The following is a 26,648-nucleotide window of genomic DNA, read 5'->3' as shown; positions in this document are numbered from 1 at the left end:
TGGCACACAGGAGCCGATCCATAAATGACAGCTAATTGGATCTGAGCGTCATAAAAATGACTTGGATGGTTTTGTTTTGTTTTGAATATTTATTTACTTTTGAGAGAGACAGAGACAGAATGCAAGTAGGTTAGGGGCAGAGAGAGAGAGCGAGACACAGACTTGGAGGCAGGTTCCAGGCTCTGAGCCGCCAGCAGAGAGCCCAACGCGGGGCTCGAACCCACAAACCGTGAGATCATGACCTGAGCCGAAGTTGGCCGCTCAACCGACTGAGCCACCCAGGCGCCCCTACTTAGACTGTTTTTTTAAAAAAAAAATTATATTTACTGCTCACAATCCTCACATAGAATAAGCCTTAAGAGTGTAACTATTTGTGGGTATTTTTGTTTTGTTTTGTTTAGTTTTTAGTGACCTGTTGCCCCAAATCGATCACAGTCCTTCACTCACACCATTGTTTTCCAGATTCTTCCCCCAATACATCCCAGTAAATCCTGAATGTCATGAATATCTTCCCTCCAGAAAACAAAATGCTGTTTATTTCATGAACTCCCCTTCAGACTCTTTCCCCCCAATCCATGATATTTTTGACTTAAAGAAAAGCAGGAAATACTCCAAATTTCATTGGAGAAGTCATTCTTATCCAGGTTTCAGTTAAAATTTGCTGACTAAAATTCCGGAGGCTTGGATAAGATTCAAACAAGTATCTGAGGTGAACTGAGCCTCTGAATCTCTTCAGGCTTGTTGGCTCTCCTGAGGGACACAATAATAGCTCTGGCTGATTAGGAAAGCATTTCCTGCCGCAGCTGCTGTCCCTCCTGCCAGCATTACCCCTTTCCTCTAGGCAGCTGGGGAAGGCAGTGAAAAAGTAACCTGTGTTCAGTCCCTTGGCTTCCAGAAAGCCAAAAATCCAGTAAAACTCGGATGAGTCAAGATAATACAACCCACAGATTCCCCTAAAAAAAAAAAAAAAAAAAAAAAAAAAAAAAAAAAAGCCAATTGAAACCATTTCAACCTCTTTGTAAAGTTTTTATTTTAATTCCAGAATACCTCACCCAATTTTCCTCACAAGTGCCTTCCTTAATCCCATCACCCATTTCACCCATCCCCCACCCACCTCCCCTTGGGTAACCATCATCATTGTGTTCTCCATGTTTAAGAGTCTCTTTCTTTGGTTTCTCTCTCTCTCTTTTCCCCTTTGCTCTTTTGTTTTGTTTCTTAAGTTCCACATACAAGTTCAATCACACGGTATTTGTCTTTCTCTCACTGACTCAGAAACCATTTCAACTCTGAGAGAGTTCTTCTCTCACCCACGCCAGTGCACACAGATAACACCAGCGTTGTCTTCAATCATCCCTTCTCTCCCTGGATCATCTACGTGAAATTAGTTGTGTCTCTTTCTGGGCTTTCTGTCCTTAATTTTATGCATGGTTGTAAGTATTAATCACTCTGATACTATGTCCCAACACTGGGAAGGCCCCCCAAACCAACACAAGACCGAATAACTGAGCAGACTGGGGCACGATTCCTTCTCTGAGCTTATGAATACACAGCGAGGTCAGATTGCTTTTCTGTTGTCAGTCTCGTGAATATGCCCCAGAATGAGGCTGGATGGTTGATAATATGCCGATTCCTGGGCCCCACCTACTGATCCAGCATCTCTGGAGTTTGTGCCCACACGTCTTTGTTTTACCAAAGTTCCCCGGTGATTTAAGCAACTTCACATTTAAGAACCACCGAACTTACTGTCTCCTTGCCGTAAGCTGACCGCCCATCCAAGCACGAGGCTGGATTTCTAGATAATTATTTTTTGTGTGTGCTGCACCATCATTTGTCAGTCACCAGACATTCATTGAGACTCTCTTCCTTGGAAGGTTCTGTGTGAATCTCTTTGGGGTTTGGGGGTCATAAATATTCATGAGACATTCCTCATATCAGCCATTTGCTCGTATAATCCATCCTCCACATAGCATTCAGTTTGCTTTCTTCGTGGCACTTCTGTGGCACGTGTATTTATCTGTTGTTTATGTCTGTTTTCCCCACTGGACTTTAAGCTCCATGTAGAGAGGACATGACTGGCTTCGATCACCATTGTGTCCCTATGACCTAGCATAATACCTCACACACAGATACCAGCCCCCTTGTTGAATAAATGAATGAAAAATAACAAATAAATGTATTTCTAATCTTGTAGGGGAAGTGGAACATATAGGTAAGTAGCTATTATAAAAGCAGTAAACAGGGCCACCTGGGTGGCTCATTTGGTTAAGCGTCCAACTCTTGGTATGGGCTCAGGTCATGATCTCACAGTTTGTGGGTATGAGCCCCGAGTTGGGCTCTGAGGTGACAACACGGAGCCTGCTGGGATTCTCTCTCTCCCTCTCTCTCTTTCTCTGCACCTCCCCGATGTGTGTGCACATGCTCGCTCTCTCACTCTCTCAAAATAAGTGAACAAGGGAAATGCAGATGGAAATGGATAAGATTGCATTTCAGCTGTATAAAATTTTGGCAATTCCAGGTACGAGAAATGGCATGAGATTTAAAGATGTGGTGGTGAGAAAGTACGAGATAAAGATGAGAAACCCAGGGGCTCCTGGGTGGCTAAGTCAGTTAAAGCATCCCACTTCGGCTCAGGTCAGGATCTCACAGTTGATGAGTTCGAGGCCCGCGTCAGGCTCTGTGCTGTCAGCTCAGAGCCTGGAGCCTGCTTCAGATTCTGTGTTTCCCTCTCTGTCTGCCCCTCCCTGCTCCCACTCTGTCTCTCTCTCAAAAATAAATAAACAATAAAAAAAAAAAAAACTTAAAAAAAAAATGAGAAACCCAAACCCTTCTGTCGAGACTGCAAAATGCATCTGTCAGGGGGCAGATGACAGCCTTTGAATGCCAGGCAAAGGTGTTTTGTTAATTACTTGGTAGAAAATAAGAAGTCACTAAGGGCTTTTCGAACACAGGAGTCATAGGCTCAGGGATATATTAATCTGGTAGCAGAGAAAGGGGGACCTGGAGGGAGGGGATTCTGGAACAGGGGATTGAGGATGCTTATCCTCCCCACTCCTTTCTGCTCCTAATCTCTCTCTGTTCCCCAAGTGTGGGTCTCAGAAGCTAGAACAAATACTTTCATCTCAAGCAAACATTGGCTCTTTTCATCTTCATAATCCTACAAGAACAAATGCTTCAAAAGCAAACACCTTGAGGAAAGAATGCCAATAAAGCCTGAAAACCAGTACGGTCAGGGAGTTTGAGAGACAAGAAGCAAAAAGGACGCAGGGTTTCAGAGCGGCTCTTGACTGGTCCCTGCTTGTGGCGGGAGCGTTTACTTCATTTTATCCTTTTGAATGCCATGATGCTGACAGAAAACCTTGGGCTTCAGGTTGGACCTGGAACACTTGACCAGCATAGCAGCCCTACTGTGTCCAAGAACATCCCCTAGCGACGGAGACGTCTTCTACTCTGAACCCAGATTAACTCTCGGAATCCTCAACGCAGGTTCTAGAGAGACTGTCGCAACGGATGGAAGCGGGTTGGCTGAGGAGACAAAAGCCATTTGCCATCCCAGGGGCCAGTGGGTCATACCCTGGGATGGCACCTGTTCAGGACTGACTCCGTCATGATGTCCGTCTGTAATCCCCTATGCTGGCTGCTCTTAGGCTCCAGCGGATAGAAGTGGAACCATCATGATCTTACTTACAACTTCCTTTTCTTTTCCTGCCATTACCTGTCAGGTACGTCTGCTCGTGGATTTCCGTGATACTCAAGAGCTCGGCACTTTGTTGTTGGCAGCTCCTCCTTGCCTGATGCCAAGTTAAAGCCGATTTGGAGTTTATCTGGTAGGAAATGCCAGTCAACGGGTCTTTGTTCCATAAGCTTTCACTGCCCTCAACTGTAAAAGAAGTCAAATGGAATTGGCTGTATTAGGCGGAGAAAAGACTTTCAGGGAACAATGTTTTGTACACAATTCTAATAGTAGCATTATTTCCTGCAGCTTATTTCTTTTCCTTTCTTTCCTTTTCCTCAAAGTGTCTATGAGATTTTCTTCACTCCCTTAATGAAAAGGGGAGTTTTCAAAAGATGAGCCACATCCAACTGTTGTCATATGCCTAAGCAAGGAAAGAGAGGCATCATCTCCCTACTTGTCCGTCAGGAGGTTTGGGATCAGGTGAGTTGGGGAGTGGGGCAATTGCAAATACTAAGCAAGAATAGAGATGCCGGCCCGCGCTCCTTAATCTAGAAAAAAACATACAAGGAAAAGAGAAAATATATGTCTTCTCTCAGCAAGTGGATATTCTGCCTGCACGTCCTAGTTGGGTCTTTTTAGACCAAAGTCACAGGCATTAGAAGGCAAAGTCATGGATGCCACCGCCAGGCTGACCTGGACGTGCATTCAGGCAATGTCACCTCACTAGAGGTTTGTCCTTAAATTGCAAACCCCTCAAGTCTCATTTTCCTATCTCTAGGATATATTAAATAGAGGCAGCTCCAGGCAATAACAGATGCAGATTGTTAATTTTTCTTCCTTCAGGGCAAAAAATAATACTTGTAGCTTATTTTTTCCTTTGTTATTTTATGATCCCCAATATACTCTATAAACTTAGTTATACCTTATGAAAGGTCAATAGTAGAAATAAATATTGTTTACAAGTGTGTTACATATAAGATGTTGGGGAAATTAGTCAACAAATGAAATATTTCTGTGTGCTTCATGTTATGAAACTTTCCCTCTTGTCTTTTTAATAATACAAATTTCTACCTACAAATCATAGGACGTAATAATTTCTTCACTTGTTTGTAAGAAAGAGAAGGAATTATGTAACTTCTCAAATTTTCTAAGAGGTGTTCAACCTGCCACAACGTCGGCCAGTCTCCAATAAGCATGTAGCCCTATGCTGCCATGTGACAAGGAAGTGACCTTTTTCATACGCATACCACAGAGTGTGACATGAAACTTGGGGTTCCTTTGCACACCAGAGAGAAAGAAAAATATATCAAAATTCCATTCAGGCAACAACACAGAAATTTCTAAGAAGCTTTCATTATAAAATTATTATATATTTAGATAAAAATAAATTGGAGGGGCGCCTGATTGGCTCAGTTGGTTGAGTGTCCGACTCTTGATTTTGACTCAGGTCATGATCTTGGAGTTTATAGGCTCGAGCCCCGCACTGGGCTCTGCGTTGACAATGTAGAGCCTGCTTGGGATTCTCTCTCTCTCTCTCTCTCTCTCTCTGTGTGTGTCTCTTTCTCTCTCTCAAAAATAAGTAAGGAAGGAAGTAAATAAATACACTTTAAAAAGATACATAAAATAAAATAAATTTGAATTGGTGACGTTAAATTTAAATGATCACGTAGTTCCATATCCAAATGGAGTCTTGTCCACATAAGTGAGACCATTCGAATCAGACTGGTTTGGAGTTCATCTGAAGATGGAGATGTTTTATACCCCTATTTTTAGAAATTTGGAGGCCTCATACGGTAGAAAATGTGAGACATCCAAAGAAAGTGGGGGGGGGCGTTATTTTCATGTCTGGGGATATACATAACCAAAAAAGGGAATGCAGTATGACTCTTCATTTAAAAGAAAGTATGTTTGGCTCTTGAGGTCAAGGAATTGAAATCTATTTCTCACTGCTTGCATAGGTTTCCTGACACTACATCCCCCCTCACGTTCAAATTCCCGCAGTGAACCAGCACAAGTGATGCAGCAAGCTCAAGTTGCAAGCTACGGAGGATTGAGAGAAAGGGTCTTTTCCTTTTCCGGTTCTCACGATGCTTTAAAATAGATGTCTAAACAGAAGGGAAACACTGTAATAAACAATGCGATGGACAAGGAAGAAGAGCACATATGAAAGTGTCACGGGGTCAAAAGCCAGTACCTCATCTTCCTGTATTAAACCTTAACCTTAAGGTTTAAATTAAGGCTAACCTAAAATCAAATGTTCTTTTGAAAGGAACGCAAAGCAATGAAAATGAAGTAGACTGGGAAATTGCAAAGCCCTTTAAGAAAGGCATGGGATGCCTAAAATGTGCTTTACGGGTTGAATGCGTGTTGAAATCAGACACTTTCATTTCCTAGAGTTATTTTTACATTGAACAAGAAAAAGGATGTATGCATAGGTTTTGAAGGCATAAATTACAAGGATGCGAGAGAATACTCAGGATGCCCATCCAACACACATCTATCCCAAGGTTGTGAGGGTTTTGTGGGGTTTTTTTCACGTGTGTGTGATTGGTGATTAACCATCTGTCTTCCATTTAACGATTGATTAAATCATACATACAGCTAACAACTCCTTCATCAATACCACTTAAGTCCCAGATGCTGTAGTCAGACCTGGGAAATCCACATCCCCAAGAGACTCCATGATAACAGATTTAGAAAATACCATTCCTACTAAGTAAAGGTGAGAGACGCTCCTTACCTTTGGAAAACAAATCTTGCTTTATCTTAGGGGAAAAAATAGCTCGATTCAGACGAAAATACTTCTAATACAGAGATCAGACATCTATAAACCTTTCATGGGAATCAAACCTCTAAAGTGGTTCTAAGAGACGTGAATACAGTTACTTCCCCCCAAGAACGGGAGAGCAGTGTCACTCTGAATGGGAAGCCTGTGAGTTTTTGTCGATATTCACCCAGGACATAGGGACTGCACCCAGTAGAGGATTATGATAATATACGAGGCTGAGAAATCACATTCATTTTAAGTGGGATTGTGTATCGAGAGACATAAACAAGTATTTTTCTTAGAATTCTGGCTCTAACTTGAGAAACCACAATATTTTTTTGTGAATTACTTCCCCATATTGCTCAGAATAATGCGATCGTTGGGTGGGTGCATGGTCCCCAAACTTCAGCTGTAAGCAATGCTCTTGCAGCTGACGTGGGCTTACCGCCATGCCAGGCTGCTAGTGTACCCAGATTCTACCCCGGGTCCCACCCCTTTGCAGGCCAGCAGGAGGAAGAGTTCTGGGTAACAGCATAGAATGGGAGCTACTGCGACCCAGAAAGCCTGAAGGAGCAAGGGGGGCAGGGAGTAAGACATTTGAGGAGTAAAAAGGAAGGGGGTAGCTAGCAGAAGAGACAGCAGGTGGGATAAAAGGGAAAGTGGAGGGGCGCCTGGGTGGCTCAGTCGGTTAAGCGTCCGACTTCAGCTCAGGTCACGATCTTGCGGTCCGCGAGTTCGAGCCCCGCGTCCGCTCTGGGCTGATGGCTCAGAGCCTGGAGCTTGCTTCCGATTCTGTGTCTCCCTCTCTCTCTGCCCCTCCCCCGTTCATGCTGTGTCTCTCTCTGTCTCAAAAATAAATAAACGTTAAAAAAAAAAAAAAAGGGAAAGTGGAGCAAAGAACCCCTCCCTCACTGGCTCCATCAGCCCCAGCCCGCCTCCCCATTTGAGGCCCCTCCCCCATCCCACCTAAACCTGCTCCCCTGTTTCTTTACAGATTCTTGAGTATGGAAAGACTACCCAGGACTCATGTTCTGGCTGCTTCCCATCAATATCATGCAAAGCCACTTGTTTTTGTATTCTTGCGATAATACTTAGGTTTTCATTTTAAAAAATCCTTCGAGCATGAAAATAATCCTCTTCCATTTGATTCATAGCTATGCTGAATTAAATGATACTCTTTTTAAATGAAATTAAAGTTACTGTCATTACTATTCATTACTATCATTTTCACAGAACGGAGACACAAAAGTGAGGAGCCCCTCACATGTCTCTGTCTCCACCAGACCACATGCTCATGGCATTAAGTTTTATTTTGGGGCTATCATTTAATAAAGGCAAATCCCTGGGAGGGCAGTTTTAAGTAGACATTGCAACGTGTACAGTATAATTTGCCCTAAAGTCTTAGCAAATAACCTACAGGAACAGGAGAAGGTGAAGGAAAGAAGCAGTTGGTGGAAATAAAGCGATCATGTGATGCAGCCCAGGGCTGAGAGTCAGAAGATCTGTGTTCTGGTCTTCAGCCAATATGGATCACTTTCTCCATTATAAAACGGGGACAATGACACCCGTACAGGGGTGTGGTGGAGGGTGACAAGATAATAAGTGGGAAAGAACTTTGGAAGGGAAAACGTTCTCAACAAACGCAACATGTGCTCGTTACGCTGACGTAGGAAATGTGTCAAATTTTCTTGGTGGGAACGTTACTTACATTTCAATGGACAATATCCAAATAGCTTGTCTGTGTCATAATCTGGGGTGGTTCCACACCAGAGCCATCCATCTGATCGCCCAGCGCTCGTGCAATCTGCATACCACTTGTTTTCAAACTTGAATGGAAATGCACAGGTTGCCCCATTGGCATTGCCCAGCAGCGTGTACATGTCTAGAAGAGACATATCGACGTGCACTTAGAATGTCAGTCAATCTTCTCAAGGTTGACTTTCCGATAAGAAGGATGCCGAAAGAGGATCACACCTGAGGTCCCCACCCAGGGAATCCCTTTTTCTTTCCCTTCTGTCTCTACCCCAGTCTTTTTCTGAGTACACACAGCAGTCTCTATCAGGAACAATTCTAGGACCGCTTCATTTCCACTGTCTTTTAGGACAGATTTGCCTCCTGCCTCACATGAGGCAAAAGTAGTCAGCTATACTGACACCTGCTTGGATTTCTGCATTTCCTCCAAAACAGGGAAGAGCCCATCCTTCCTCTTGCTTGGAATCACAGAATTATTCAATCTCTAGATTAAAAAATAAACTTATAGCTGTATAACTCAAACGCACAGTCAAAACTTAAACCCCGCCTACTTTAATCCTGTCAAGCCAGCCTCCACTGGAGTCCCTCAACAACGACTCTGAGAAAGAGTCGGAAGTTGGGCATAACTCTCTAATCCACATCATGGAAAGAAAGCACCGAAAACCATTTACGATTAATATCTGCTTTCTTAAAACTGAATTCAAACACAAGAGACAGAGGAAATAACAACTTGGGGAAATAACAACCTTCTATAGCAACATACTTAGCCTCTTGCCACCAGCTGATATTCAGAATTTGTCCTAGATTAAAATACTCTTTTCCTAATTAAGTTTTGCAGATCCTATGCCTTTAAACAGTTCTTAAAAGACATCTCAGGGCACCTGGGTGGCTCAGTCGGTTAAGCATCTGACTCTTGATCAGGTCATGATCTCACAGTTTGTGGGTTCAAGCCCAACTTCAGTCTCCACACTGACGGCACGGAACCTGCTTGGGATTCTCTCTCTCTCTGCCTCTCCCCTGCTTGTTCTCTCTCTCTCTCTCTCAATAAATAAACTTTAAAAAAAGACATCTCAAAATTCATTTAGACAATATAAAGTTTGTAAAACATGTAGCACAATACCCAACATATCTTAAAATCAAAACGCATGTTAAGCTCCTTACCCTCTTTCCTTCCCCCTTACTGCACTTATCCCGTCCTCCTGACAAAGCCAGGTTTATTTTCATTTACCTCAAAATTACTTTTTTGCCAATTAGCTAGTAGTTAGTCACTCCAAAACGCAACTCTGGCTTTTGTGCCACTAAGTTACAGGACTAGTTTTCCAAATCATATCTCATATAGGGGACAGGCTAGATTTAGATATGATTATGCCATTCGTAACCACTGGGGTTCCTGTTCCTTCGTATGAGGAAAATCTGTTAAGACCACCTCAGGGCTAGTTGTACTGTTCATTCAATTAGCCAAGAAATTATCGACACTGGATTTATAGATATCAATCAGAAATGGGCTTTTCAGGACTAACCTGATGTGTTTTTTTTTAATTTTTTTTAACGTTTATTTATTATTGAGAGAGAGACACAGAGGGTGAGCAGGGGAGGGGTAGAGAGAGGGGGAGACATAGAATCTGAGGTAGGCTCCAGGCTCTGAGCTGTCAGCACAGAGCCTGACGGGGGGCTCGAACTCACAAACTGTGAGATCATGACCTGAGCCGAAGTCGGTCGCTTAAACAACTGAGCCACCCAGGCGCCCCAAACCTGATGTATTTAACAACGCCCTGACGAAGCCAAAAGAACCACATTCTAGTCCAGCCACTTTCACTGGCAAGCCATGTAATTGCAGTCAGTTTCTCTTCCACTGTGGTCCAAACTCCCAGACAACACTTAGATTCTTCTAAGTCTGTAATTCCGATTCTGTTATTCTAAAATAGTCCCTGACCTCGGCCAGTTGTCTCCCCCAGGTTTTCTTTAGAGAGACAGGCTCTACATATACCCTCTCTGTACTGTCTTCAGATAAACGTGTACTCTACAGTGAGCAGATACCAAGATCACTCTGAAAGCCTAGATCTTCCAGCAGGAATATCTTAAGTATTGAGAAAGACTTGGAGAGCACCAAGTGTGGTCAATGGACCATCTTCATCCAAGCACCCAGGTGTTCATAAAAATAATTCAATAGATTCTTGGACTTTCCCCTTCATGTGCTGATTTAGAGTCCGGGTAGGGGGGGACCTTGGTATCTTCACTTGTAACAAGCTTTCCTGGTGATTCTTAAGCATATTTAAAGTTTGAGAACCACTATGCTAAACCCTCTGCATACTTGCCTCACAGAATCCAAAGCAGGCTCCAGGCTCTGAGCTATCAGCACAGAGCCTGATGCGGAGCTTGAGCCCAGGAACCACGAGATCATGACCTGAGCCAAAGTCCGGTGTCCAACCAACTAAGCCACCCAGGCACCCCTCCAGTGATGTATTTTTAAATGAAATAAGAAGTCCCATGTCTTAGCACCAATCTTCGTGTTTTGAATCCCTCAGGACTATTTTACGATCTGTGAAATTTAACTCATTCAACTTTGGTTCACTCTTGTCCGGCTATAGTTTTCAACCAAGTTTCTCTTGAAATGTTATCTCTCCTATGACTTCTAAACTTTCATTATGTTCAATAAATGCTCCCGAATAGTCTCTTTCTGAACACTTTCTCTCTCTCTCTCTTTCTGCTCTCCCTCTTCTTTATAAAGAAGGAAAATGGATGGGGCACCGGGGTGGTTCAGTTAAGCGTCTGACTTCAGCTCAGGTCATGATCTCACAGTTCCTGAGTTTGAGCCCCACATCGAGCTCTGTGTTGACAGCTCAGAGCCTGGAGTCTGCTTCAGATTCTGTGTCTCCCTCTCTCTCTGTCCCTCGCCCCCCACCTCTCTCTCTTAAAAATAAATAAACATTTTAAAATTTCAAAAAAGAAGAAGGAAAATGGAAAGTTGACATGTTACAGCCTCACAAAGACTGAACTCTGGTGCTCTGATTAGCTATGATAACCAGGTTCAAGCAATCTTTGCAGCCCCAGTAACATAGTAATTTTGGAAACAGGTAATCTCTTATCCCAAAAGGCAGGCTCTTCCTCTGACCTTGAGGTTGTTGTAGATAACACTCCCAAATAATCAAGTGTCCAAACCTGGAATGTGTTGATAACATCATCTGACTCAAGAAAGCTTTGTAAAAGGCTTCAAGTTCTGCTTTATCTTTGTTTTGTTGTTTCTGTGCACAGCCACCAGAGGAATGAAATTTGGCCAAGATCAGAGAAAACGAAATACTCTGATTTTATTTAACTTTCAAGAGCTTAAGGAACCAACCTCACATAAAAGCCTTTTCTCAAAAAAAAAAACAAACAGTCTTTCCATTAATTATAAATTGCTAAAGCATCATTCAGGACTTTTTACCATGTATTCACTGTCATGTTTTCATAGAAGATAGTTCAAAATGCAAACATCATCAGTTACTAATTCTACGACGATTAAATAAGAATATGCCTATTTTCTCCAATTAGGTTCCAACTAAGAAGATGAGAAAAATGTGACAGAAGGAAGGCAAGACGGTCCATGCTTCCTACCTTCATAACCCCTGGCGCATAAATCATCTGTGGTTCCATAGATTTTCCACCTGCTCCATAAGCCGGAGCCCTTGTAAAGCATAACATTCTTTTCTTGTTTATTGCCATAGTTAAAAAATAAATCTTCTCCCTTGATCCCCAAAAGCGTGTCATTTTTGCACTCCCATTTCTGAAATTCGCTCTTCGGATCACAGGCATACAGAGTGACAGCAACCCAATCCGTCTTTGATGGTACCCCCAGACATAATTTAAACGCCACACTCATAATCCGCGAGTCAGACACCCATCGGAACTTCTGTGTTTCCTTGTCTTGATTACAAACGGCTGTTTGGACCGCGCTGGGACTTAATGCTTCCACGCAGCGCTTGTGATCTTCATTATATATTAAAAATTGCCTCGTGTCTGTTTAAAAGAAAAAAAGAAAGAAAGAAAAGATGTTTAAGGGGATACATGTGACAAAGAATAGTTTAGGTCAAAATTCCTAATGTCTCCTCCGTAAAACTGATCCTGGGAGAAGGGGTGATATGAATTCTGCCTGAGACAACTCAGCTCCCTTGAAGGGGGTAGGGGGTCCATGAAGCTAGAGAGAGAGAGAGAGAGAGAGAGAGAGAGAGAGAGAGAGAGACAGGGGGAAGGGCCAGTCGCATGGCCCCCAGCAATCAGCTGGAAATCCTCAAGACCTGCGAGTTCACTCCTATAGCTTTAGGAAAAGGCCTGCCTTAAATGCACACAAAGGGTAGTGGAGTAAACATAAAAATTAGATAACCGAGAAAGAAATAATATCCATCTGAGAAAAGAAAAGTTAGATATGAATATAATAAGCTATAAAATTAGGTGCATGTGTTCCCTGGAATAGAATTTTGAAGTCTGATTCACCGCTACTCTCTTTGAGATAGAGGAAACTCTATTCGAATTCTAACATTAGGGAGGTTTTTGAAAATAACTGATTTTATTTTAGGAAATGTTTGCCTTTATATCCAGCAAATTTTTGAACGAAGTGCTTTCTGGATAGCCCTACTAGAGAAGACTTTTGTTTTGTTTTGTTTTGTTTTCCCTTACAACAATAGGTAACTTAGAGATCTATCATCTAGAGGTAAGTTAGTATCTATTATATAGTTTTAACTTTCATTTTATTGGCATACTCAAGATAGCCTTTGCATAACAAAAAGATGCAAAAATGTACCTGCAAGTGTAACAATGTGTCAAGTTTGCAGTAAAGGTTAAATAAATGCAAGTTCTTATACCATTTGAGGGAATATTTATGAGAATAACTACATATAACGGTGTTGTTTTAGTCTCGTAATTTGGGGCTGATGATTTAAATTAGTGTGTGGAGATGGCTTATACTTATAGTACAGAGCTGCTAGCTGGCAAAAGTGAACTTCCTCTTGCCAAAAAGAAGAAGGAGGAGGAGGAGGAGGAGGAGGAGGAGGAGGAGGAGGAGGAGAAGGAGGAGAAAGAGAAGGAGGAGAAGGAGGAGAAGGAGGAGGAGGAGAAGGAGAAGAAGAAGAAGAAGGAGGAGGAGGAGGAGGAGGAGGAGGAGGAGGAGAAAGAGGAGGAGAAAAAAAGGATCTGGTAAGCATATTTTTTCCCCTTACATCAAAACTGAATTCATGTAAAGGGTTTTCTTTTTTGTTTGTCTTTTTAAGAATAGACTAATGAAAAGAACTGACTTTTCATTTTATGACCTAAATATCAAACACTACTTCTGGAGTGTTACTAAACTCCTCCTACTTAACTGGTCTTTCAAAATGAGCCCGTAGTATTGCAGATGTTTGAGGGTCTGACTAAATTAGCTCATTATTTTTAATCAAACCATCAGTGAAATACAGCAAAGGAATAAAAGTGCCACTAGCAGAGTCCTTTCACAGTTTACAAAACATTTTCACAAGCCATATTCTATTTACTGTCCTCAACACCCCTGTGGGGTTAGCACCACTTACATTCTGAGGTCAGTTCTTGGACCATCAATTTAGGGCTTACAATGGACGTTTGCCTTGAAAGATTATTTTCCCCTGCCTCGCTCCCATATCCGTTCTCGTCCCACACTCGAGAGAGACCTCCTGCCTCTAATCCGTCTGGGCTCCTAATTTGGTGCCACTTTGAACTTTAGCCGGGTTCCTCAGCTGGGTTTCTCGTTTCTGCTGGTTTGATTTCTTGGAATTGGGACTCAATAGAGTCTCAATTCAGAACACCTGCTCCTTTTGGCTTCTCCGGAGTTGACATCTGTCAACGGAACATGCGATGCCCAAGCTGCAGCTCCTCCCAAGTAGCTGAACTCCTTCCCAGACTTGATCTCATCTTATTACTGCCTATGTCCTCATGTGACAAGATGAGGAATTTTCTGCATTGGCAATAAAATGAAAATACTCATGATATGGTGTTTTGTTCATGATAAAACACAGGAGATAGGAAAACAAAAAGTTTAGAAGTCAATTACTATGATAATTTGCCACACACAAATGTAAATCTAGGCTCCTCTAATAGAATATGATAATGAAGTCTGGGGGCGCCCGGGTGGCCCAGTCAGTTGAGCGTCCAACTTTGGCTCAGGTCATGATCTCGCGGTTGATGAGTTCGAGCCCTGCATCAGGCTCTGTGCTGATGGCTCACAGCCTGGAGCCTGTCTCAGATTCTGTGTCTCCCTCTTTCTCTGCCCCTCCCCTGCTTGCACTCTGTCTCTCTCTTTCTCTCTCTCTCTTTCTCTCAAAAATAAATAAACATTAAAAATTTTTCAATAAAAAAATTAAACGGTAATGAAGTCTACAAATTTTGTCATATAGATCTTTGAACTCATCTCTACAGCCCTTTACCTTTAATTTGTGTTTTCCATCCCAACTGTTGTTTTCCTATCTTCACATACTTTCCACTTTTCAGATAGTTTTGCTGAGTAACATCTATCTCATCAACAATAATATCTTCCATCTCATACTTTGGCATCCATCACTGCATGGCCAGCATTTATGAACCACTCAGATTCAGTCACGCAACCAGCTCATAGCCAGCTGTTTAAGGTAAGGTGCTTGAATGTCTTTGGGCACAGTGAGTGTTCTTCCTTCAGAGGTTTTTATACTTATTTGACTTGTAATTTATGTAACTAATTTTAATCTGTGGCTCCATCTTAATTTTTCTCTGCATATGATGGCACTTAATGACCAAATATCCAATCTTCTGTTTTTCATTAATGGCACCATCATCCATTCATATCCATAAGCCAAAAACCTAGGACTCATCATGGATTCTCAGCTTTCCTTCACTTTCTAGAACAAAAGCAGAATCTATTGGCTCTACCCAAAAATACACTGTGATAGGTAATTTTATGTATCAGCTTGGCTAGGTCACAGTACCTAGAAATTTGGTCAAACCCCAGTCTGGATGTTGCTTGGAAGGTTTGTTTGTTTGATTGATAAGATTAACATTTGAATCGGTAGACTTTGGGTAAAGCAGATTACCCTCCAGACTGTGGGTGGGCCTCATCCAGTCAGCTGAAAAGCTTTAGAGATAACAGACTGAGGTCCCTGAAAAAGAAAAAATTCTCCAGACTGCCTTTGGATTTGACCTGCAATGTCAACTCTTTCTTGAGTTTCCCGTCTGCCAGGCTACCCTTGTAGATTTTGGACTTGTCAGCCTTCACAACTGCATGAGCTAATTCCTTAAATATTTCTCAAAAGATAGGTAGAAGATGATGATAGATAGATAGATGATAGATAGATAGATAGACAGACAGACAGATAGTAGATAGATAGATAGTAGATGATAGGTAGGTAGGTAGATAGATATATGATAGGTAGAGAGAGAGAGAGAGAGAGAGAGAGAGAGAGAGAGAGAGAGATACACACACATCCTATTGGTTCTGTTTCTCCAGAGAACCCTAATACATACACTCTAATCCATTCTTTTCTGTCTGTCTCCATGGCCACTGCCTTAGACCATGCCACCATAGTCTTAACTCTGGTCGTCCTCTCTTTGAAATGCAATTATCAAAGAAGATAACACCTGCACCCAGAACCATGATAAAAGCAGAACTCTGTGTTGACCAGTTGGTGAGAAGAATAACGTATGACTGTGAAATCATGAAGTGATAATTTTAAGTTTCCTTATATTGCCTAGCAATATAAGGAGTTTCCTGGGTGAGATGGGCCTAATTTGCCACCTGACTCCGAATTTCAAATCCTACCTAATGTAATGGGTTGTTCCCACTTAACGGTATAATAGAGTCAGATTTCTGTCTGTCTTTGCAGTCTCTCTAGCAGATTGCCCATGATGTGCATTGCATTCTGGTTGAATGCTCATTCAGTAATCAGATTGTTTTCTTTTTCTTCTACCTTTGTGGAGAGGTTTTCTAGGTTGAGAGGAGATTTTGTTTTTAACGGTATTTTCCCAACAGTGTCAACCCTTCGAGAGTGCATGGCTGCACAGAGGAGAAAAATATCCAGCCTCCACATCGTAGCTCACTAGGAGAGGCATGGTCCAGCCGGCCATCCCTGCTCTCACCCACCACCTTCCAGCCACAGACCTTTCTGTTCCTCAAACGCTTCGCTTCCACTTTGGAAACTTCGTATTTTGAGTTCCCTATTCTTGGGATGCTCGTGAAGGTCCCAGGTCAAGTGTCAACTCCTTAGTGAGTAGACTATCCTAATTGTGCTCTTTTATTTTCTACATAATATTCATAACCATCTTAAAATATGTTCTTTTTTAAAAATCCCTTCAGTTATCAGGGTGCCTCGGTGGCTCAGTCGGTTAAGCATCTAGCTCTTGTTTTGGGCTCAAGTCATGATCTCACAGTTCACGAGTTCAAGCCCCACATCAGCAGGCTCTGTGCTGAAGCCTGCTTGGGCTTCTCTCTCTCCTCCCCTCTCTCTGCCCTGCCCACACATGCTCTCTTTCTCAAAATAAATAAATAAACTTTAAAAAATCCATTTAATTATATTTTGTCTGTGTCCTTCTACTGAAATGCAAATTCTACAAGTAGAAAGAGCTAGCCTTTCTGGCTCAGTACTCTATCCTCTCTTTTTGGAGCATACTAGCCTCTCAACAAATATTAGTTGAATGCATGAAAGAATATTAATTAAGTCTGAAGCATTTTGACTAGTAACCCAGATACATTATTTTATTTAGTAATTGACTGAGGATGATGAGTATATTTAATGTTACTTTTCCCTCTGAACATTTATTTTTACTGAGGAGCAATTTATAAACTTTTATAAAAGGTGTATTTGGAGGGGTGTCTGGGTAGCTCAGTTGGTTAAGTGTCTGACTTTGGCTCAGGTCATGATTTCACAGTTTGTGGGTTTGAGCCCCGCGTCTGGCTCTGTGCTGACAGCTCAGAGTCTGGAGCCTGCTTCGGATTCGGTGTCTCCCTCTCTGTCTGCCCCTCCCCTGCTCTCTCTCTCTCTTTCAAAAATAAATAAGCATTAAAAAAATATTTTTAAGGAGTACTTGCAAATGAAAAGCTTCTATTTCGATTCAAGCGTATCTATTCTGATTTCCTTTATTTATCTTTGACAGTAAGGAGCAGTGTAAGTTTGATATTGTCATTGTTAAACAATATAAGGAAATGTAAAATTATCACTTTATGATTTCACAGTCATACATTATTCCTCTCCCCAACTATCAACACGGAGTTCTGCTTTTATCATGGTTCTATGCGCAGTGTCTCTGATTTAAAAGGTCACATTTCTTCTGCTGAAAGTGATTCAAGGCCTTGACCAAAAGGCATTTTGTGCCATTCTTGCCACTATCAACACCACCAATGTTTTATATGTACAAACATTCGTGTTTTTTTTTTTTTTTTTTTTTTTTTTTTTTTTGTCTAGAGTAATCCTGATATCGTAAGCACTGCAAAGCTAACACATGAAGACAACACATTTCCTTGCCATCTCAATTATGGGATCGAATGAGTATTTTTCTTTCTTTTTGCTTTTTATTTTTTTAATGTTTATTCATTTTTGAGAGAGAGAGAGAGAGAGAGGGAGAGAAACGAGCCAGGAAGGGGCAGACAGAGAGACACGGAATCCGAAGCAGGCTCCAGGCTCTGAGCTGTCAGCCCAGAGCCTGACAAAGGGCTCAAATCAACGGACTGCGAGATCATGACCTGAGCCGAAGTTGGATGCTCAACCGACTGAGCCACCCAGGCGCCCCTCTTTTTGCTTTTTAAATACTTACACATCAGAAATTTCTTCGCAGAATTGAAGAGACCCTCCTTCCATCTTAACTCGATCTGCCTAATCTCATATTAATTCTTCAACACATCTGTGCCAGGCACTGTGCTGGTGACATTGTAAAGGACAAACCAGAGACAAGTTCCCTGCCACTAAACTCACACCGCCTGATGTTAATTCAAAGCCAGAAACCTCAAAGGTCAAAATACACTTGGGAAAGAAGCAGTAAGTTTCAATTCAATATCTCAAGTCAACATAACCAAAGGGGAGATATCCAGTAACATGAGTATGAGTATTCTTTCAAACATATTTTAACAGTTTTAAAATTTTCCATAACATTGAGCAAATAAATTAGATTTCTGAATTTACAAGCAAAGAAAGTTAGGTTATTAAATGGGACTATCTACAGATATGACTATTATATGCTATGTTTCCTTAGACATTTGCAGACTTTCCCCAGTATCAAGAAATAAGACGCTGACACGCAAACACGAAACGCAATCTTTCGCAAGATAGAGAAGCTGGCAAAGAAGAAAACAAGTGGAATCCACTTATTTCTTCTTGCCTTTTGCCATTTCGGTGCATGGCAGCCCCACTCCCCAACGTCAGCACAACATCTGTGAGCCTGGGGGACGTTTTCTGGTCATCACAGCCCCCCGCCCCACTGTGCCTACACACTGCAAAGACAAAGGTCAGAGAACTAAGGCCCCCCAAGAGGAGCCCTTCACCAGTGACTGATAGCAATCAATGAATAAACGCCCCAAATCCCCGGCATGGTGGGCGGGATGATGCTAAGGCACATACTCTACACTGTCCCCCAGAGCGCCCCAGCAGGGCTGAACCCCAGTTGTCCACAGTGGTCACTGGCTCCTTCCCTTCTGGTCTCAGCTCCCCACTCCTCTGCTGGTGTTTCCTGGGACTGTCTCCCAAGTAAACTAGTTCACTCAAATCACCGTCAGAGACAGCGTCTTGAGCAACCCAAAGAAATCTGTTCATAAGCCTCAGTAAATGAATGTAAAACCTACATATGCGTCCTCCCAGAACTGAAGTTAGGCAAAAAGCAAATATTTATCATGCACATAGTATATGCAAAAAAACACTATGCCAAGTGCTGGGGGCAGGGAGAAGACTAAGGATTACAGTGTTAGGTTTAGGAAGATTGAACAAAAGAATAAAGGAGGGATGCCTGGGTGGCTCTGTCAGTCAGAAGTCTGACTCTTGATCTCGGCTCAGGTCATGGTCCCCCCGTGTTGGGCTGTGGTGACAGCACGGGGCCTACTTGGGATTTTCTCTCTCCCTCGCTCTCTGCCCCTCCGCCTCTCATGTGCATGCATGTGTGCACTCTCTCTTGCTAAATAAATGAATAAACATTAAAAATTTGTTTAATTTTTTTTAATGTTTATTTTTGAGAGGGAGACAGAGACAGAGACAGAGCACAAGTCAGGGAGAGGCAGAGAGAGACGGAACACAGAATCTGAAGCAGGCTCCAGGCTCCGAGCTGTCAGCACAGAGCCCGATGCGGGGCTCGAACTCAGGAACCACGAGATCATGACCTGAGCCAAAGTCAGACGCTCAACCGACTGAGCCACCCAGGCGCCCCCAAAATTTGTTTTAAATAAATAAATAATAAATAAAAAAAAGATAGAGGAAAAATTGAGAATTATTTTATTTTTCATTTTGCTCCTTCATTTATTCACCAAATATTCAGAGAACCCAATAATTTAAGTCACTGCGTTCGGCTATTTGGGGAGGTACAGCTATGAATCCAATATGGGTTATGACCTCGAGGAGAAAGGAGAGGTCAGGAGCTAGACATTCCTCCAACTTCCTGTCTCCTTTCCTAAAGATATGAATATCTCTACCCTTCCTGGGCTAGTTCATTCTTGTCTCAGCAGGTCTCCCTCGGTCTGCTGATCTCTCTACCCATATCCTAGATTCTATCCCCTTCTGTCTCTCCACACGTTCTCCTTTCCTTTCTCTCCTGGATCTTCAACCCCAGAATGCCAGCCTCTCCCCCAATTCTCAGACAGACAAGCAAAATCTGTAGGTAAGGTGTTGACACTATGCCACTCTATCTTCTTCCCCTCGCAGCCGTGCTAATTAATCCTTAGGTATCGCGTCGCTCTGATCATGACACGATCAGAGCTCTGACGCTCACTGACTGTGTGACTTTGGTCACGTTCCTAAGCCACTCTGTGCTTCCTTTTCCCCATCTGAAAAATGAGGGGAGAATAACAAGATCTGCTGGTTGTTGCGAGAATTCAGTGAGATCATCTAAGTGAAGCACCGAGAACAGTTCCTGACACAGAAATTGCTAGAAACGCGGCAACTGTTCTCATTGACTTGGGGGAAATCAGTCTTGAAGACAGCGTGAAGTGGTTTAGAACAGGAAGCGACTAGAGCAGATAGAGATGTTGCAGCAGCCCAGAGAAAGGGACAGAAGAACAGAAATGGTGGAGACTACAGAGTTTCCAAACTCAAGAGGCACGTGATGTGGTGGAGAAAGGTATATTCTTTGGGGTCAGTAAACGTGTTATCAAATTCTGGCTCCACCATTCCCTCGTTGTGTTGCCTCAGTTAAATTAATCATTCCAGCCTCGATTTCCTCATCTGTAAAATAGGGATAATAATGTTCCCTGAGAGAGTTGCTATGAACTTGTAAATGAGATAAGTGAGGTAAGACACGCAGCATGTCCTTTTGCATATAGTAAACGCTCCAGTGTTAATGCCCTCCTTCCCCTCCCCAGGTGAGAAGTCTAAACAATTGGTACAAACAGAAGGACTAAGCCCTTCTTTGACATACTGTTGTTTTGAGCACATGTACGTCTTTCCTGGTCGACACACTCCGGCTGGTAACTCCTGTCTACTTCTTAGCCTCAGAGTCAGAAGACACTGGCAGAGAGGCTCTGGTCCCTCCTGGCTAGCTGACTTCTGAGCCTGTTTTCTCCTGTAGTAAAAGCCGGCTACTACCCCTTACCCATCTTACCCCACGGGCTGTTGTAAGGATCTGATTAAAGACCTGAAAGTGATTAATTAATGTGATAAAGGATCTGAAAGTGCTCTTAGCTTGAATGACCTTAACTTGGTTTGTAACTGGGCAAATTTGTCTTAGAATGCATTATTTTTTCCATGTCAGTTTCAATTCTTTTTGAAAGGGCACTTGCTTTCTTACCTTCTTTACGCTCATTTTTGGTCAGTCTGATTTCCACTACACTCTTCTAGATCAAACTACCCACACGACTTTTCCATCCAACAATGCTTGATGGTGGCCAAGAGGCAAGAGGACACAACTGTTCTCATCTCCACATCAGTTTGACTCCCTCTTTGCTATGTAGAGACACATAGGAAGTAGAAACTACTTTCCTTTCGTTCAACTCCTTTTGTGGCCTCTGTGACTTCCTAGTTCTCCCTTAGCTGCTTGGGATTCAGTCTCAGAGACCAGATGTGAGTGTCAAAGGATGCCTGTGATCTCTAGTTCCTTTTTTTTTTTTTTTTTTATGTTTATTTATTTCTGAGAGAGTGCAGGCAGTGGAGGGGCAGAGAGAGGCAGACAGAGGATCTAAAGCAGGCTCTGAGCTGACGGGCTGACAGCAGCGAGCCCGATGTGGGGCTTGAACTCATGAACCACGAGATCATGATCTGAGCCGAAGTCAGATGCTCAACTGACTGAGCCACCCAGGTGCCCCTGTAGTTCCTTTCTGAAGACAGGTGTCTTTGTCTTTAACTGAGGTTGAACACATTTGACTCTGTGAAGTTCACATCTAGCCAATGATGACTCTTCCTACCTAGAAATTTGGTTCAACACCCTCCTCAGGCGCTGAATTGTCATGTAACAAGGCAATTGCCATCTTACCTATATCTGCAATATCTTACACAGCCAGGTCTCCATCTCTCAATTTCAGAAAAATCAGAGGAAGTTTGGAACACTAACAGGAAAAATAGACAAATATAACAAGAACTGAAAAATGAAAGATGATAAGGACTTGGTTTTGCTCAATAACTTTAGAAAGTATGTCTTAAATCTGGCATCTAAAAGAAGTCACAAGTAAAGGAAGAAACAACGGGACTAGAAATCAAGAAAAGTAGAAATATTATAAAGAAAATTTTATGAAAATTAAAATGACCAAGGGAACAGCAGTGGGGAATAGTTTCTTGAAGAAATCCTAGATTGGTATTAAACCAATCATTCATTCAGAAAAAAAAAAAAAATTGCTTCTGTTTAATAGAAAGAATGTTCCATTAAGAGTCAGGAGTCTTAAGCACTAAACAGGTTGTGCCAGTAACTAGTTGTGAGACTCTGGAAAGATCACCTAACATGTCAGGACTTCAGTTTTCTTACCTATAAAACAAGGAGGTTGGACGCAGCACAAGACCACCAGAGGTCAAATTCACTGTAATTTTACACTCATTGGCTAGTGAGATCCTATTATTGGCATCTTTTCCAGCTCTGCCTCCAGGGCCATCACATCGGTAGTTTGAAATCAACCATGGCAGGAATGTTCCACCATGGCAATTGGTTAAGTGCCCCACATCAGTGCTTTTCTTCTGAGAACCAATTGTTAAGTTTACCAACACACCATTGCTTGTGAGTCAGACCATCCCATTTTGAGCTAAGCCTCTCTGCTGAGGTCCAACCATCGTGTCTGAGCATCTCTCACCGTGTCTGACTGTGACGACATCCCCACTGAGATCTAAACATTGGTGCCGAATGCGATTCCTCCTGCTGAATGGGTAGCAGGGCAAGAAGGGTAAGAACTTGCCCCCCCTCAAGCTTCGCCTCCTGGCCCCTCAAGGTATGGTGTGGATGTTCACGGTGCTGATGATGTGGGATGCTCTCAGGAAGGTGGGACAAAGGGTTCTGGGTTGAAAAAAAGAATACACGACAGACAGTAGGGAGACCTTTCCACGGATTTCCTTAATGGGTAGGGAGCCAGGGAAGAGGCTGCAGGGGGTGCAGGGAATTGATACAACCTTTGGTCTATTGCTAACGCAGCAGCAACTAACCTCTGTTCATGTGCTGCCTGAGCCAGAAAAAGGTAAAATCAGAATTATAGGTTCTCAAGTTGAAAAAAAAAAAAATTGGGGAAAGAGCTCCCTTACCCATGTTTTCGTTTGCTTTTTATTCTCTGAGTAATCACCTTCAGCACCTCCCTGCTTCCCCTGTATTCGTGCCTCTGAAGAGGAAGACATTCATCAGAGTAAGGCATCCTGCTGTCTCAAGGAGGGGAAAATTCCTAAGCAAGTTGAGAAACATTTCTTGCCCCAAAGCACTAAGAGTCAATATAAAGAAAATTAGTAGCCAGGCTGCCCAATATGGTAGCCCTTGGCCCCAAGGGTCTATTGTACAGTTGAATGAGGCCAGTCTGAACTGATGCATGGCTGTAAGTATAAAATACTGTGTTTTGAAAATGTAACTTTTAAAAAATGAGTGCGAAACTATTCCAGTGTTTTATTGTCATTCATGTTCACTGACAATATTTTGGATATATTGGGTTAAATTAAATACCTTCGTATCTTCGTAAAATCAAGGTCAACTGTTTCTCTTTTACTTTTTTTTTTTTTGAGTGTGGCTCCATAATGTGGCCAATGATGTTTCTGTTGGACTGCCCTGGGTTAGAAATTCAGGTCACACACAGAACCCTCGAATTGTTCGTCCAGGTTCCAACTGAAGACCTTCAGAGACAGGGAACTTACTCCTAACCAGACTATTCTATTTGAGACATGGCAACTCTTAAAAGCTTTTCACTGGCTTTAGTTTTAACCTTTGGGGCCCATGAAGAATATATTAACTCCCTTCCATGAGACAGATTTGCAACACGAATACTGTGATGATGTCTAAACCTCTAGACCCACCCCATGGTGTTCTTTTGCTTACGTTAAGCATCTCCTCTCCAGCCCCCCTTACACATTGAGAGATAAGCTTTGTAGCCAGGAATAAGGCCAAATATCTTCTTAAGCTCCAAGAATCTTTCTCAGCATTGGTTTCTTGGGAAATCTCTCGCTTAAATGCTTAATATACTGCTTTTATTGGCTAGTTAATGATTATTGTGGGAACCAGAGTCCCTGTTTTAATAGCTAGCACTTGCCAAGCAATTCCTATGGGCCATCCTATGTTCTACACATTTTAGGGGTGCCTGGGTGTCTCAGTTGGTTGAGCATCCAACTTTTGATTTTGGCTCAGGTCATGATCCCAGGGTTGTGGGACTGAGCCCTGCATTGGCTCCATGCGTAGGGCTTGCTTGAGATTCTCTCTCTCTCTCTCTCTCTCTCTCTCTCTCTTCCCCCTGCTTCCCCCCACTTTCTCTCTCAAAAATAAATGAATAAATAAATAAATAAATAAATAAACAAACAAACAAATTACATTTTGCAACTCACTGAATCCTTGCAAAAACAAGGGGTATATAGGGGCTCCTGGCTAGCTCAGTCAAAAAAGCATAGGACTCTTGATCTTGGGGTCATGGTTTTGAGCCCCACGTTGGGTATAAAGATTACTTAAACAAATAAATAAATTTAAAAACAACAAAAACAGGCACTTGGGTGGCTCAGTCATTCGAACGTCCAACTCTTGATTTCAGCCCAGGGCATGATCTCAGAGTCATGGGACTGATCCCTACATCAGGCTCCGTGCTGAGCATGAAGACCACTTAAGATTCTCTCCCTCTGTCTTTCTGTCTCTCCCTCTCCCTTTGCCCCTTTCCCCCACTTGTGTATGCATTCTCTCTAAAATAAAAAATTAATATTAAAAAAATGTTTAATGAATTAAAAAAGAAAACAAAACACAGGGCCAAATAACATCATGCTCCCCATTTTATAAACAAGGAAATGAAAACACAGAATAATTAAGTAGTTTCCCGGCAGGGGCAGGGTGCCTTGGCTTGTGTTTTTATAATCACTGCAACCTAATGCTCGTCATGATTTCACATTTTCTGTGGTCAGCACTCTCCCCGGGCAGTCTCCTGGTGGTTGGGGTTTCTGTGTTATCTGTGTGGTCCCAGTTGTGCCCCCACAGTTACATGGAGAACACAAAGTGCCGTTGGCACAGAAGGGGCACAGATGGCGTGTGCTGATTTGGGAGAAAACGGGGGGATCAGGAACCAGAATTTCAAAGGTGAAGCCCTTTCCATCTCATTTCCAAAGGGAACTGAGAATGCAAATTCTAACTGGCACCCTCTTTCTGAAGTTTAAGCAGGTTGAGTCTAGAGAGACAGAAAAGAGAGACTTGATAATGTCTTTGAGGATTTGAAAAGCTGTGAATCTGTTCCTCCTAAGTAATCGCCAGTCTCCAGGAAAAAAAAAGGGGGGGGGAGGAAGAAAACAAGTATAAATCAGTTTGAACAACTTAGAAAACTGATAAGGGTGAAATTTGTAGCTATAAAAACTATGGACAATTAAAAGGTTTGCTCACAGGCAAAAAGCAGCATTGTGAAAATCTCATGGAATCCCTCCTTGGAGGATGATCTACGATCCTGTCCTTAAACCCACCACGAGGAAAGACACCAGGACCCGCCCTCCTTGTGGCCCAAAACACTCACAAGATTATTTCTTGCAGGTTAGACAGAAATACTGTGAACTGAAAGCAAGAATGCACAAACCACAGAGGAAATCCCTCGGAGAACAGACCAGGGAAGGAACAATGGGAACTGGGGGATATCAGGAGGAGACAGGGGTTCTGCGGGACCAGGTGGCACATCTGGCCTGAGAAGCAGCCTCTGGGCTCAAGGTCCCCAGCTTCCAGGCCCGGCAGCCAGGAGGAGGCGACCAGGTTCCCCCAGAGCTGGTGGCGCAGAGGACTTTTGCTTTCCTCCTCACCGCAAGCGTTGAAAGGACCCCACTAACCTTGACCCAAAGAGGAAGGTGCTCCTCCAGGCCCCAAGTCAGAAAGCCGTCACCTCGGTCAACTTACCCAACAGCTGCACAGTCACTGGAATGAGACAGACGAAAACCAGGAGCAGGGACAGCCTCATGGCCCAGAGTTTATCCTTTCCTTCCACTGATGGAGAGGAGGGGGTAAGCAGGAAGCCAGACAACGCAGGCACCCAATCACCCCTTCCCCTACTGTGTTCTCAGAGCTGCCCTGCTGAAAAGAAGTGTGGAGGAAGCTCTCACTTTTAAAGGGCTTCTGAAATTAGGGAAAACCTCCAATAAGGAGATATCCTGTCACATGAGGGTAGTTGGAAAAACAGGAATTCAAAGTTACAACTTTGCTTTGTAAGCTAACTTCTGAGAAGAGCAGACACAGAGGAAGGGAAGAAAGAGACACATGGGGGAGAGGGGTGAGGAAGGGGGGGTTGGTGAAAGGGTGATGGTGAGAAACGCGGAGCCAGGCTGGGCGAGCTGGGAAGGGGAGAAGTGAAACAGCTCTGTGCCTCAGGGCCGGCTCAGATGGGGCTGGTGAAGAGCCAGCCAGAGGTCATTACCTGGGCCAGAGAGCCAGGGTTCCCTCTGAGAAGCAGCTGAACCAGCGGTGCCTCAGCAGCCAACCCCACACTGAAGGGACAGAAATGACAGGCACTGAAAAGGACAGTTTGACGCTGGAGACATTTTCTTAAGGGCTGAAACAGATACCCCTCATTCTCTATATTCATTGCTTAGAGTCCCCTTTTTTCTTAGCTTCAAAAGACACAGTTCTCACAGAGCTTTGGTGCTTTGGCCAGAGGAAAAGTGAGAGGTTAAACCTAAGAGGGAATCTCAGCAGGGCTAC

General features: G+C 42.9%; 1 protein-coding gene across 1 annotated transcript in view; it reads right to left on the bottom strand.

Moving 5' to 3' along the window:
* Window positions 1-26,205, bottom strand: part of MRC1 (mannose receptor C-type 1) — a 98,027-nt gene extending 71,822 nt beyond the window's left edge. The window contains exons 1-4 of the mRNA XM_049626864.1: window positions 25,851-26,205; window positions 11,787-12,188; window positions 8,149-8,322; window positions 3,713-3,877 (exon numbers count right to left, since the gene is read on the bottom strand). Of these exons, the coding sequence (XP_049482821.1) occupies window positions 3,713-3,877; window positions 8,149-8,322; window positions 11,787-12,188; window positions 25,851-25,911 (802 nt within the window). The 5' untranslated portion in view covers window positions 25,912-26,205. The remainder of the gene's footprint in view (window positions 1-3,712; window positions 3,878-8,148; window positions 8,323-11,786; window positions 12,189-25,850) is intronic.
* Window positions 26,206-26,648: the final 443 nt, after the last annotated feature.

The sequence above is a fragment of the Panthera uncia genome, chromosome B4, assembly GCF_023721935.1.
Source record: "Panthera uncia isolate 11264 chromosome B4, Puncia_PCG_1.0, whole genome shotgun sequence".
In the NCBI taxonomy this organism is placed as follows: domain Eukaryota; kingdom Metazoa; phylum Chordata; class Mammalia; order Carnivora; family Felidae; genus Panthera; species Panthera uncia.
This window is presented reverse-complemented; position numbering and strand designations above follow the sequence as displayed.